General features: G+C 35.4%; 1 protein-coding gene across 1 annotated transcript in view; it reads right to left on the bottom strand.

Annotated features, from left to right (window-relative positions):
- Positions 1 to 3,519: 3,519 nt before the first annotated feature.
- The window catches only part of LOC109675770 (fibronectin type III domain containing protein 3C1-like), a 34,135-nt gene continuing 22,803 nt past the window's right edge, over positions 3,520 to 14,851 (bottom strand). The window contains exons 22-26 of the mRNA XM_074062391.1: positions 7,744 to 8,018; positions 7,111 to 7,323; positions 6,437 to 6,603; positions 4,899 to 5,020; positions 3,520 to 4,411 (exon numbers count right to left, since the gene is read on the bottom strand). Coding sequence (XP_073918492.1) covers positions 4,073 to 4,411; positions 4,899 to 5,020; positions 6,437 to 6,603; positions 7,111 to 7,323; positions 7,744 to 8,018 — 1,116 coding nt within the window. The 3' untranslated portion in view covers positions 3,520 to 4,072. The remainder of the gene's footprint in view (positions 4,412 to 4,898; positions 5,021 to 6,436; positions 6,604 to 7,110; positions 7,324 to 7,743; positions 8,019 to 14,851) is intronic.

Here is a 14,851-nt window from a genome sequence, read left to right as displayed (position 1 = left end):
ATTTTCTTTTCGTAGGTCTTGAGTTGTTTAATTAATAGTTCTTTGGTTTTTCCTTTAATTACCATTTCGTATTCAAGTTCTGAGATTCTGTCTTCTGTTTGTTCTATTCTGCTGGATTGGCCTTCCATTTTGTTTTGCAGTTGTGTTTCGTTCTTTTTTCTGAGGTTTTCCATATCCTGGCTGGTTTCCTCTGTAATGTTGTCTATTTTTGTCCTGAGTTCAATTATCTGTTTATTCATCGTGTTCTCTCTTTCAGTTTGGTGTTTATACAGTGCTTCTATGGTTTCCTTTATTTCTTCTTTTGCTTTTTCAATTTCTCTATTTTTGTTGTCTTGGAATTTCTTGAGTGTCTCCTGTACATTTTGGTTGACCCTATCCAGTATCATCTCTATAAAATTCTCATTGAGTGCCTGTAGTATGTCTTCTTTTAAATTATTCTTGTGGGTTTCATTTGGTCCTTTGGCATAGTTTATCTTCATTTTATTGGAGTCTGGATCTGAGTATCTGTTTTCTTCATTCCCCTCTGGTTCCTGTACTAATTTTTTGCTGTGGGGAAACTGGTTTCCCTGTTTTTTCTGTATTCCCAATATTGTCTTTGGTGTTGTTACTGTCCCTGTACTGTGTGCAATTAAGTATTTTCTAGCTTGTAATAATAACAGTGGTAATATTTAGAATGGAAGGGTGAGCTGAGTTGGAAAGCAAGAAGTTAAGGAAATGGGAAAAACAGATACACAGACTGGAAGGAGAAAACAGAACAAGGTATCAGACAAGAAGTTTTCAAAGGTATAAACAGGGAGCTTTAGTGTACTAATCGACAGTAAGCTGAACAGACATTAGAGAGACAGAGAGAGGATTGAAAATCCAAAATAAAAAAATAAATAAAAGAATAAAAATAAAAAGTAAATGAAAGAAAAATCTATACATAAAAATGTATTAAAATAAAATGAAAAAATAGAAAATTAAAAAAACCCCACAAAACCAAAAAACCAAAAAACCAAAAAACCTCCAAGTTCTAATGCAATGAAGTTTCAGTCTTAATAATTTGGGTGTCCGTCTCAGTCTCCAATCCTGGAGATGGTGCCTCAGATGTTGTTCTGTAGTTGTCTCATCAAAGGGGACTCATAAATTAGAACAAAACTACACACACACACACACACACACACACACACACACACAAAACCCCACCGTGTCCCATGTTCAAATGCAATACAGTTTTAATAAGTTTTTCAGCTTGTAGGTGTAATTTGGTTGTTCTCTCATCAAAGGTAGTGAGACAAAGAAAAAAAAAGAGTCTGGAGACAGTTGTGCGAATGGTGTCTGCAGCTGTGGCTTGCCTGCCTGCTGCTGTCAGCCTGCTGTTGCTGGAGGCGTTATTTATGCAGATGTCAGGGGTGAGCTTAGCACTCACCTGGCCCTGCAGGCTTTTTTTACTCAGATTTCTCCTGTGCGTGAGCCTCTGCTACAAGTTTTCCCCTTTCCAAGGACACTGGGAAAAGTGACACTGCACCTGCATTGTCAGGCCTGCGTGTTTATTTACAGTTCCTGTGGGAGGTGGGTCTTCCCCCCTCTCCTGTGCAGTTTTCCTCCCACCGCCACTTTCACAAGCTTTCCTGCTCCTGATTACTGTGCGGTGCCACTGCTCCTATCAGCCACCATGTTTGTTTACAGTTCACGTGGGAAGTGGGTCTTCCCTCCTCTCCTGTGGAGTTTTCCTCCCTCCACCACTCTCACAAGCTTTCCCGCTCCTGGTTGCTGGGCGCGTGCCCCCACTCCTGCCAGAGGCTCTCTGGCCAGGCAGTCTTGTTTATTTACAGTCCCGGGAAGGGTTCCCTTTCCCCAATCTTTGGCGCTCCGTGCACCCCACCCTCTTTCCCACATGTCTTTATTGCTCTTACTGCTTATTACTCAGTTTCTCTTTTTTTCCCCAGGTGGAGGTTGGTCTGTCCAGGGGGCTATGTTGCTCTGACCCAGGCTTGTCTGTGGGAGTACTGCATACCATGAAGCTCACCTGGTCCGCGTCTTCCCAAGCCATCTGGGCGCTGGCGACTGGTGGCCCGGGGGCCCTCTTGGTTTCTCTGTTTAACATGAAGTGGAGATTCTCTGCACTGGCTGGAGGTGTGGAGGGGTCAAAGTTATGCCTCTTCTCAGTGATTATGCCTGCAAAGTGTGTCTCCAGCATCTCTCCAAGATTTCACTATAGGAGGCTCGTTTTCTGCTTACTCCCTCTAGCTGCCATCTTGGAATCCCTCTCTCTATTCTCCTTATCTCTTTAAACATTTCTTTATGTTTGTAGCCTTTGAGCTTCTTTCTTCTAATTCTCCATAAAATGCATAATAGGTTATTGTGAACTGTAGTCACCTCACTATGCTGAGGAACACAAGAACTTACTCCTTCTCTCTATATTTTGATACTCATTACCTAACCTCTCTCTATCTTCCCTCTCCCCTACACTTCCTAACCTCTAGTTATCACTATTCTATATTCTTGTTAGGTGGATGCTTTACCATGTGAGCCACCCCACCAGCCCGATTGACTTTTTTAAAGCTTCTGTATATGAGAGAACACATGGTATTATTTATCTTTCTGTGTTTGGCTTACTTTATTTAACATAATGTCCTTCAATTCCATCTATTTTTCTGCAAATGACAGTATTTTATGCTTCTTTTGACTTTCTTTTATTCGACTGTGTACCTATAATACATTTTCTTAATCCAGTGATGTGTACCTAGGTTGATTTCATATTTTGGCTATTATGAATAATGCTGCAATAAGGTTTAATAATATTTTCTGCAATGTTTAATCTATTGCAAGGTCTTCAAACCAGTCTAGGAATTCATTGGATGGAATGTAGGTAGAACTGGGTCTGTTGCATTTGTGTGGTGGACTAAATAGACATGGACTAATTATTTGGTTAGTGAAGCCAAAAGGGTACAGAAGCAAGCTTGAGCCAATGTCTGTCAAAATTTACCAGTACTTTCATATTAGTTATTCTATAACACACCACTTATCAGTACTCAATGAAAGACAATATTATTAACTATGCCAAATTTATTGGCTCTCATAAGAATTGGATATTTTAATCTTGAATTTGTGACATCAGTTTTAAAACACAAACACATGGAAATAGGAGGTAATACTTAAGCATTTTCAATAAAAGTAAAAAAGTTTCTTGTAAGATTGCCAAAACAGCTCCTGGAAGATGAATTGTGGGAAAAGAGAAGAGATACCTCATTTGGAACTAGAAATGGATGTGAACCCTTCTGTTGTGAGAGAAAAAAAATTTTTTGGGCAGTACTGGGGTTGAACTCAGCCTCACACAGCAAAGCAGGCACTCTACCACTTGAGCCACTCTGCCAGCTAGAGAAAATGTTTTTAATATGCCAGCAAACATGAGCATATATATATATGCATATAAATGATGTTTAGTAATTCTGATTCAAGGGTGACTAACACAATACATTTAAAAACATTTAGAATGGTATAAATGGCTCTCTACCACCTTATTTCCATTTGCCCAATTTCCCATAATAGCAAAAGTGCTTTAAATCATTATTTCCCTACTACTGAAGTAATTATCAGGGCAGAAACCAGTAGTCAAATACCCTACTTTGAAAAAAAAATTACAGTACAGAAAGTTGTTAAGATACTTTTTATTATTTCATATGAATGTTAAGTGGACATATAGACTTGATTTTTCCCATTTTGTTCTAAATAAAATGCTAAAATGCTGCTCTGTTGTCTTTCCATAATTCTAGCAAGTTTGGAAAATATTCATCTGAAAATTAAAACAGAAAATAGTTTCCATGAAAGGTTTTATTTTGCATAATGAAGGAGTGTTTTTGTTGCTAAAATTATGAAATTTAAAAGACCTAGTCTTTAAAAAACTCTTCTATTGTCACAATTAATTTCTTGAGCATTAAAGCATTTTTTTTTCCTGTGAGGTAAAAGTTTTAAAGACATTCTACCAAATGGAATTTACTTTTAAGTAAGAGTTGAGATGTATCTAACAATTTCTATATTTGATGTAATTTGCTTCAGAACTTTCTAAAATGAGAAAATGGATAAGAATAGATTAGTTGATTAGGAAGTGCTGAATTGCTACAGCACACAAAATGGCAACAAGTGCAAATCCTATCACAAGGATTAGAACAAATGTATCATTACTCATCTCTATCCTGGGCTTTTCATTTTTCTCCTCACTAGGGTTGCTTCCTCTTTTTCCTCCACCACCTTTACCCAGCCCTGGCTGTTGCTTATGAGTTGAGAAAAGAGTGCTTGGGCTGTATGGTCCCCAGAGCTCTTGTATTCCAGCAGAATTTTGATACTGGCGTCCGGCACAGACTTTGAAGCGATAATGAGAGTTTGTGACAAAGTTGGCAAAGGAGAATGAAGTATTCGGTCCTTTGTAAATCTGAAGGAAGAGTCAAATGAAAACTATATTTTTACCAAATAAAATATATTGTTTTTGACAAGAAAAGTATGTATTTCATTTTTCTCATGAACATGTTTACAACAAAACTAAAATTTCACTCTAGGTCTCTAATGTTCTTAGGTGATTCAGTACTATTTAGGTAATTTTATTCATTGTAAGAAATAGCAAAAACTTATAATTATTAAGGTTAATTGCATTAGGTTTGAAACTGAGTCATCACAGTGGTTAGTGAAATCAAGAAATACCAAATAATTCAATAGTAATCTACTAATTAAGTGAATAAGCTAATTGTTCCAAAATAAGTACTATTTTGTATAAGTACATAAATGTTAGGAACAACATGGGGCTTTGGGATAAAATTTAGTTACTTTAAACATCTTAAAAGTATCATAGTCCTGACAAAAGCTCAATCTTCACCAGGACATAGAACCATAAATTTTTAAAGAGTGAATTTTCAAGAATTTACCAGATCAGTTCCTTTTTCACTGATGAGTTGAAGATTGTAAACAATGGGATCTCCTTTAATTGGATCCAAAGACTCCCATTTGACCTCACAAACATTGCTGTTCAGCTGATGTAATTTTGGTGCTAGAAAAAGGAAATTTCATTTTAGATGGCTACATTTTTCCTAGATGACTTTTAATATACTGAAATTGCTCATATGATTCCATGGCTATTAAAAGTCAGCCCATATGGGCTTCATAAATTAAAAATAAATATATTTATAGTTATTATTTTGCTATAAATCCTTTTGCTATACCATCAGACATCATGATGATATTAAAAACTATTCAAAACTATAAATCAATAATGCATGTTTAAATTTTCTAGTAAGATTAAGCTATTACTGTAACTTTTATTATTTATTTAATCCCTTCTAGAATAATCTTCTGCATTGTATTTATATGGTACATAATACATTTGGAAACATTTTTACATATACAAATAATTTTATTTTAGGATCACAGCACCACAGCTGTGTGAGGTAAGTAGGGCAGGCTCTTTGTTTCACATTGTTAGTCTCTATACATTTCAGGAAAACGTGGCTTAAATATCTAGGGACATTAGTCAGGAAAAGAGGAAGGCATTATTGTGGTCTAAGTCATGTTTAATTCCAACATGTTCCTGTTAGCTTTACACTGAAGACAAATGACTTTATAATAGTGATTGGACTCATGTGGATAGATTGGAATGACTAAATATCACAACTGGGAAGGAAAAAAAACCTCTCAAATCCCAGGTTCTAAAGAGTCTAATAATGAATCTAACTGGACTCATTTTTATGTATTATAGACAGCATTTTATTTTACTGACCAAATAAGGAGAGTAAACTTAGAACTTCAGAAATAAACTTACTAAATTTACAGTCTTATTTTTAGCTTTAATCATTATAATCATAGTTATAAGTTTTATGTAATAAACCACTTGAAAAAATAAAAAAATATAGCAAGAAATGGATATGACAAAGTAGAAGGAGCACTGTTATACAAATCAGGAGGCTACAAGTCTAACCTTGGCTCTGCCACCAACACAGCGTTCTTTAGCTAAGTTACTTACCATTTGGGGGACTTAGCTTCTTACTCTTAAAAATGGTAGTGGTGGAGTAGTTGGCTGGATTAGACAAACTCAAAGATATTTAAAAAATATTGATTGTGGGAGTCTCGTTAAATCCTAAATTACACTTTGAATCCATAATTAAGTACTTGCCCTTTTTGGAATTATATAATTGTTTTTTTTTTTTTTTGTGGTACTGGTGAGTACCTAGCCTAGTACTTGCTAGGCAAGATTGAGCTACACCTCTAGCCTTTTTATTTGTATTTTGTTTTTGAAATAGTGTCTTGCTGACATGGCCCAGGCTGGCTAAAAACTCACAATCTTCCTGTCTTTGCTTCCCAAGTAGCTGGGGTAAAATGCATGCACTACCATGCTCAGCTTGGATTTCTAAAATACTTATTACTGCTGTTTTATATATGAGCTATTGGAACTCAGACTTATACTACTTACCTTTAAGTGTGACTGGTGGGGTTCTTGTTGTAGCGAAAGTATAGATGCCGGACAGTGGCCCCTCACCAGCTTCATTACATGCCTGGATTTTAAATTTGTATTGAGTGTATTCACCCAATCTTTGTACTCTGTGAGTTTGACAAGGTCCGTGGTAAATGACAGAAAATCTAGGGGTGGGAATGGAAATGAGGGAAACAATATTATCAATCAACAGTCATATATGTACAAATAACTCTTTAGATAACTGAAAACTCATTTTAAGGCTTCATTAAGCTCCTAAGGAAACCAATTTAAAGCCAGGAAGGTAAAACAAAAGATGAAAAAGTCACATGATAATATCAAAATGGAAAGTGCTGCTTTTTTCCCCCCATAACTTCTATTCTTTGATTAAATATGCCATGTAAATGAAGAACTGCTTTGGAAGCAGCAACAACAGAGGGCTATACTATTTTTTAAATTCATTTACTCACATGCGTGTACATTGTTTGGGTCATTTTTCCCCCTTGCCCTCCCCCCGCCCAGGGCTATACTATTATGAGCAAGAATTTTAAAAAGTACATCAAATGTGGTAAAATCTAATTGGTTCATTGAAACCACTTTGTATTATGCGATTCAGATATAAAAATTTAAACAATTTTTGTTATAGTACATGTTAAATAGAAAAAGTAGTTTACCTGTCAGATCTATCTCCCATTAACAAGTTGTAGCTTATAAGGTTGGAAAGCAATCTTTTGCTTGAACAGTTACCCCATTTCAGTTTGAGGCTCTGGTGTCCATATACCACGCAATCAAGATGTGGAGGTTCAGGTAGTAGTGGTTTGGTTTTGGTTCTTATTGATTGGCTAAAAGGGCTTAGTCCATAATGATTGATAGCTTGAATTCTGATTCTGGTGGTAAAAAGAAAAATTAAAATATATGAATTCAGATTTGCTAAAGAAAATATATTTTTGGCAGTACTGGGGTTTGAACTCAGAGCCTTGTTCTTGCTAAGCTGGTGGTCTATGACTTGAGTCACAACTCCCAACTCAAGAAAATCATTTTCTCTATATAAACTAATCCCCTAGTTGTACTACAGAATATTGACCATCATATTATACTAATTATTACAAATTTTCAAAATAAAACTCTTCAATTTGTATAATCACTACTGAAAAATATTGATGAAGAAATTGGCTCTAATTAACACCAAATTTCTCCAATGCAGTAGAACACCTTTTAAAAGAAATATTACACAGATTAAATAAAATGTACAAATATAGATCTCAAAATTCTTTCCATTTACCCAAAGTAAGATATAAGTGACTTACTTATAAGTGGTGTCTGGCTGTAGATTTTTCAGAAGACACTCTGTTACTCTGTGAACAGTCAAGATTTTTCTATCTCCATATTCAATGTTGTATCCAGTAATTGGAGAGCCATGGCAGTTTGGTTCCTCCCATTTAATGGCAAGGCAAGATGATGACAATTTGGCAGGAACTTTATTTTCAACTTCATGTAACATTGGTACTACTGCTGGCACAGTTGCTGGTGTGGTTACTATGCCAGTTCCTCCAAACATTCCAACACCAAATACATTTAAAGCCTGAAAAATGTATACATTGTTAGAGATTCACTATTATTTTTTGTTCATAAACCACTTTATTGCATACTGAAACAAAGTTTCATAAACTCAAACTCTAACAATATAGTTCTAAGTTGCTGAAATACATGAAACTTTTAGGTTGTACCTTTAGGAAACTGATGAGTATACACCAGGGAAAGTAAGTGAAGAATATTAATATGGACAATTCAGGGAAAATATCCCCAAACCAGACTCATAAACCATTACACTAGATTTTTTCATGTTGTAGTTTCTATCTCTGTGGTAGCTATAAGTTCAGTAAACTGCATTGATTTTATAAAAACTTTAATAAATTTTGAGATTGTTATAAATACACATGTACCCTTTGCTTTTCCCAAAAGGTAGTATTTTGCATAACTATAGTACAATATTGCAACTAAGTAGATGACATTGATGAAATCTATTGAAATTGTCAGATTTCATCATTTTACATGCACTTACTTGTGTATTTAGTTCTGTGCAATTTTATCACACATGTAGCTTCTATATAGAAGTTCTATTACAGGAATTTCTTGGGCTACCCTTTAATAGTCACACCTCTCTCTACCCACTTCCTAAACTCTGGAAACCACTAATTTGTTCTCCATCATTGTAATTTTGTAATTTCAAGAATATTGTAAAATAGAATAAGGCAATATTCAAACTTCAGTATAGGTTCTTTTTCAGTCAGTATAATTCTCTAGAGATTCATCTAAGTTATTGTGTATCACAATACTTTGTTCCTTTTTATTACTAACTAGTATATCATGGTATGGATGTACCACAGTTTGTTTAATCATTTACTTGTTGAAGGACATCTGAACTGTTTCTATTTTTTTGGCTCCTACAAATAAAGGTGCTATGAGCATTCGATCACGTACAGTTTTATTGTGTGGACATAAGTTTTTATTTCTTTGGGATAAATGACCAAGAGTTCTGGGTATATATTAAGTGCATGTTTACTTTTGTAAAAAACTGTCAATACTGTTTTCGAGAGGGGCTGCACTTCCCAGCAGAAATGTATGAATGGTTCATTTTCTTCACTTCTTTGACAGCATTTGGTGTTACGATTACTTCTTAGGTTAGCCATTCTGCTGAGTATGTCATGGCATCTCACTGTGCATTTCCCTAAGAGCTAATGACGCTGAACATCTTTTCATGGGCTTGTTTCCCATCTATATGTTCTCTTCAGTGAATTGTATGTTGGATTCTGTTGTCCATTTTCTGAATTGTTTGAATTTCTTACTGCTGAGTTTTGAGAGTTCTTCATATAGTCTAGACACAAGCCAGATATGTGTTTTACAAGTATTTTTTCCAGTCTGTATCTTCTTATCTCATCCTTTCTATGGGTTCTTTTGAGAAGTAAGATTTTTTAAGTTTGACTAGGTCAAATATATCATTTCATTTTATACTTGTGCTTTTTGGTATCAAGTTTAAAAATTTTGTCTGGTCATAGTTCACAAAGTTTTCTTTTGTGATTTTTTTTGCAAAAAGTTTTCATAGTTTTTTTATTTATGACTTTTAAAATTTCACTGATAGATTTTTAAAATTTTTTATTATTGTCGTGCTGGGGGTACATTGTGACATTTACAAAAGTCCTTACAATATATCATAGTTGAATTCACTCCCTCCATTATTCTCCTTTATTTCTCTTCCCCCACCATTCCTGGAATAGTCTCAACTTTTCCATTTACATACATTACATACATGTGTACACAATATAGGCACCATATTCGCCCTCCTATATCCTCTCCCCACCTTCTCCCTCCTCCCACTGGTACCAAGCTCCCAGGCAGGACCTGTTTTGCCCTCCTGTTCTCTATTTTTGTAAAAACCAAATTGACACTTTTGTTTGTTTAAGATAGCTATACAGGGAGTTTCCTTATGACATTTCCATGTATATGTATTGATTGATATACTTTTTAAGAGATGGGTTCCTGTTACATTGCCCAGGCTGAACTTGAATTATTGGGTTCAAGTAGTCCTCCCACATTAACATTTTTAGTAGCTGGGACTATTGGCTTATAGTTTTATATTGTAGTTTCTATTTTCTGAAAGAGAATGTATAAAATTGGTGTTAATTTATCTTTAAATCCTTAGAGAATGCTCTAGTGAAGCCTTTTAGGACTAGAGATTTCTTCTTAAGAGTTTTTAACTGACAGATTCAATTTCTTTCATGGTTATAGGGCTATCCATCATCTCAGCTGAGTTTTGATACTTTGCAATTTTTATTTGTTGCATTTATGTGAGTAAAACTGTTCATAGAATTACTTTATCCTTTTAATGCCTGCAACAATTTATAATGATAACTGTTTTGTTTTTGTAATAAGTGATTTGTATTCTTTTTTTTCATGGTGGGGACTGAACACAGCACCTTGCACATGCTAAAGGACATGCTGTACCACTGAGCTATACCCCAATCCCTCTACTCTTTTTGTATTTGCCAGTTTTGTAAGCAGTTTTTAAAAATTATTTTTTCAGAGAATCAGATTGTCTGATTGATTTATGTGGTAATTTCTTGTCTTCAATTTCATCAATTTATGCCCATATCTTTTATTTCTTTCTTTCTGTTTGCCTTTGGTTTATTTTGCCTTTGGTTTGTTTACCTGAGGTAGGAACTTATATTATTGATATGAGTTCTTTTTTCATTTGTAACATAAGCATGTAGTGCTATGACTTTTTCTTTCAGCACTGAGTTGGGTTCATTGCACTTATTTTGGTAGGCTGCATTTTCATTTCATTCTGTTTCATTAATTTTTTTGTTTGAGATTTTCCCTTTGACCATGAATTATTTGGATGGGTATTACTTAATTTCCATCTGTTAGATATATTCTTGGTGCCTTTCTGTTATTGGTTTCTAGTTTGAGTCCATTATGGTCAAAGAATACTCTGTATTAAACTCTCCAGTTAAAAGACATAGGGTAACAGGCATGATGGCACATATGTGTAATTCCAGCACTCAGGATGCTGAGGCAGCAAGTGAGAATTCAAGGCCAGCTTGGGCTACATAGTGAAATTCCATCTCAAAACAAAAACACAAACAAAAACCAAATCAAGCCAAAACAAAACAGAGTGAATAAATATTTTAAAAAGCAAGACCCAGCTGTAAGTTGCTTACACAAAGCTCACTTTCTTCTAGGAACATGCGTAGACCGAAAGCTAAGAACTAGAATAAGATATTCCAAATAGAATCTAAAAGAAAGCAGGAGTAGCCATAGTTATCTTAGAAATACATTGTCAATCAATAGCAGTAAGATGAGATAAAGAAGATCATTATATAATGATAAAGGGGTCAACTCCACAAGAGAAATGATTATAAATATATAAATTCACTCAATTTGGAGTACACATATATATAAAGCAAATATAGACATAAAGTGTCAGACTCCAGTACAATAATAGTTGGGGACTTTAACATCCTATTTTTAGCAACAGCCAGATCATCCAGAAAATCAACAAAGGAACAGCAGAGTTAAATTGCATCCTAGAGCAAATGGGCCTAACAGACATCTACAGAACATTCCATGCAAAGATGGCAGAACACACACTCTTCTCAACAGCACATGGAAAATTCTCAGGGATAGATTATATGATAGGCTACAAAATCCATGTCAACAAATTTTAAAAAACTTGGAATCATTTTGGCTATCTTTTTTGACCACAATGGAATGAAATTAGAAATTAATAACAAGAAAAAGGTTGGAAACTATGCAAATACATGGAAATTAAATAATTTAATTTTGAATAACAATGGATCAAGGAAGAAATCAAGAAAGAAATTAAAAAATTTCTTGAAATAACTAAAAGTGGAAAGACAGCATACCAAAAGCCATCAGAAACAGAAAAAGCAATACAAAGAGAGAAATTTATAGGAATGAATGCCTACATCAAAAAGCAGAAAGATCTCAAATAAGTAACCTATTGCTATATCTTAATGACCTAGAAAAGAAGAAAAAGTAAAGATCAGATTAGAAGTAAATGAAAACTAAGGGAGCAACACAAATGTCAATGAAACAAAAAGCTGGTTCTTCAAAAAGATAAACAAGATAGAAAAACTCTAACTAAAGAAAAGACAGAAGAGTCAAACAAAGGGGAGACATTCATTTTAGTTTTTATTTACAAAATTGGAGAACAGGTGGGAGGAACAGGTCCTGCCTGGGGGGGGAGTTGGTACCAGTAGGAGGTGGCAGGAGGTGGGGAAAGGGTGTGGGAGGGTGAATATAGTGCAAATACTGTGTACACATGAATGCAAATGGAAAAATGATACATGTTGAAACTATTCTAGGAATGTGGGGAGAAGGGGGATAAAGGAGAATGATGGGTGGGGGTGAATTCAGGTATGATATAATTGATATATTGTAAGAACATTTATAAATGTCACAATGTACCCCCGGCACACCAATAAAAAAATAAATAAAAGGGAGACATTACAAATGATACCACAGAAATACAAATGCTCATTAGAGATTATATTATTATCATATAACTATATATCAACACATTTGATAACCTAGAAAAATGGGCAAATTCCTAGACTCCTATACCTTACAATGGTTTTTTTCCTGATGCTGGAGATAAAACACACACCTTATCAAGAGTGAATCATGAAGAAATAGAAAACCTAAACCAACTGATAATAAGTAACAAGATTGAATCAGGAATAAAAATTCTCCTACAAAAGGAAAGCCCAGGACCAGTTTTGTTGCTGAATTCTATCAAGCATTGAAATAACTAATACCAATGCTCTTAAAGTATTGCAAAAAATAGAATAGGAAGGAATTCTTCCTATTACAAGGCCAGCCTTATCTGATATCAAAACCAGATTAGGACACAATAAAAAAAGACAACTCCTGGACCAATATACTTGATGAACATAGAGCAAAAATCCTCCACCAAATACTAGCAAACCAAATCCAATAGCACATTAAAAAGATTATTCAGTGAAATCTTATCATTCGCAAGTAAATGGATGGAACTGGAGAACATCATCCTGAGCGAGGTTAGCCAGGCTCAGAAGATCAATAATCGAATGTTTTCCCTCATATGTGGACTTTAGATCAGGGCAAATACAGCAAGGGTATTGGACTTTGGTCACATGATAAGGCGAGAGCACAAAAGGGAGCTATGAGGATAGGTAAGAAACCCGAAAAACATGATAGTCTTTGATGTCCTCATTGCAAAGGAACTAACGCAGAAACTTTAAAATGACAGAGGCCAATAGGAGAAAGGGACCAGGAACTAGAGAAAAGGTCAGTTGGAGAAGAATCAACTTAGAATGTAACACATATGTACATGAAAGCAATGCGAGGAATCTCCCTGTATAGCTATCCTTATCTCAACTAGCAGAAACCCTTTGTCCTTCTTATTATTGTCTATACTCTCTCTTCAACAAAATTAGAGATAAGGGCAAAACAGTTTCTGCTTGGAAGCGAGGGGGTGGAGAGGAGAGGGAGGGTGCTGGGGGAAAGGGAGGAGGCAGAGGGTAGGGGGGAGAAATGACCCAAACATTGTATGCACATATGAATAAATGAAAAAAAAAAGATTATTTAAGGCTGGTGGTGTGGGTCAAGTGATAGAGCGCTGGCATAGCAAGCGTAAGGCTCTGAGTTCAAACCCCAGTATTGCCAAAAAAAAAAGATTATGCAACATGATCAAGTGGGATTCATCCCAGGGATGTAAAGATGGTTCAATATATGCAAATCAATAAGTGTGTTGTACAGCCATGCAGAAGAACGAAATGTTATCATTCGCTGGTAAATGGACGGAATTGGAGAACATCATTCTGAGTGAGGTTAGCTTGGCCCAAAAGACCAGAAATTGTATGTTCTCCCTCATATGTGGACATTAGATCAAGGGCAAACACAACAAGGGGATTGGACTATGATCACACGATAAAAGCGAGAGCCCACAAGGGAGATATGAGGATAGGTAAGACACCTAAAAAATTAGTTAGCATTTGTTGCCCTCAACGCAGAGAAACTAAAGCAGATACCTTAAAAGCAACTGAGGCCAATAGGAGAAGGGGACCAGGAACTAGAGAAAAGGTTAGATGAAGAAGAATTAACCTAGAAGGTAACACACACGCACAGGAAATTAATGTGTCAACTCCCTGTATAGCTATCCTTATGTCAACTAGCAAAAACCCTTGTTCCTTCCTATTATTGCTTATACTCTCTCTTCAACAAAATTAGAGATAAGGGCAAAATAGTTTCTGCCAGGTATTGAGGGGGTGGGGGAGAGAGGGAGAGGGTGGGGTGGGTGTTAAGGGAGGGGGTGGGGGCAGGGGGGAGAAATGACCCAAGCATTGTATGCACATATGAATAATAAAAAAAAAGTGTGTTGTACCATATGAACAGAATGAAGGACAAAACCCATTTTATCACCTCAAAAAACACATAAAAGGTATTTGATAAAATTCAACATCAGTTCATGATTAAAATTATGAAGGAATTAGGCATAGAAGGAATGTATTGCAACATAATAAAGACCATTTATAATAAGCCAGCAGATAGCATGCTGAATGGGAAAAAGCTGAGCCCTTCCTCTATAAGAATTGGTCTAAGACAATTTTTTAAAAGCCCTCATTTAGCAAGAGCCCTAGCTCTTGCCCTAGCAATCAGGCAAAAGAGAGAAAGAAAGGGCATCCAAACTGGAAAAGAAGTCAAATAGTCAGTTTGGAGAAAATATGACCTTACATATAGAAATCCCAGACTCCACCAAAAGCTATTAGAACTAATAAGTGAGTTAAAAAAGGTGTAGAATACAAAATAAACATACAAAAATTAGTAGTATTGCAATATGCCAAAAGTGAATTA

Source organism: Castor canadensis, chromosome X (assembly GCF_047511655.1).
Source record: "Castor canadensis chromosome X, mCasCan1.hap1v2, whole genome shotgun sequence".
NCBI classification, from domain to species: domain Eukaryota; kingdom Metazoa; phylum Chordata; class Mammalia; order Rodentia; family Castoridae; genus Castor; species Castor canadensis.
Note: the sequence above shows the minus strand (reverse complement) of the source record. Positions and strands in the feature narration are given on the sequence as shown.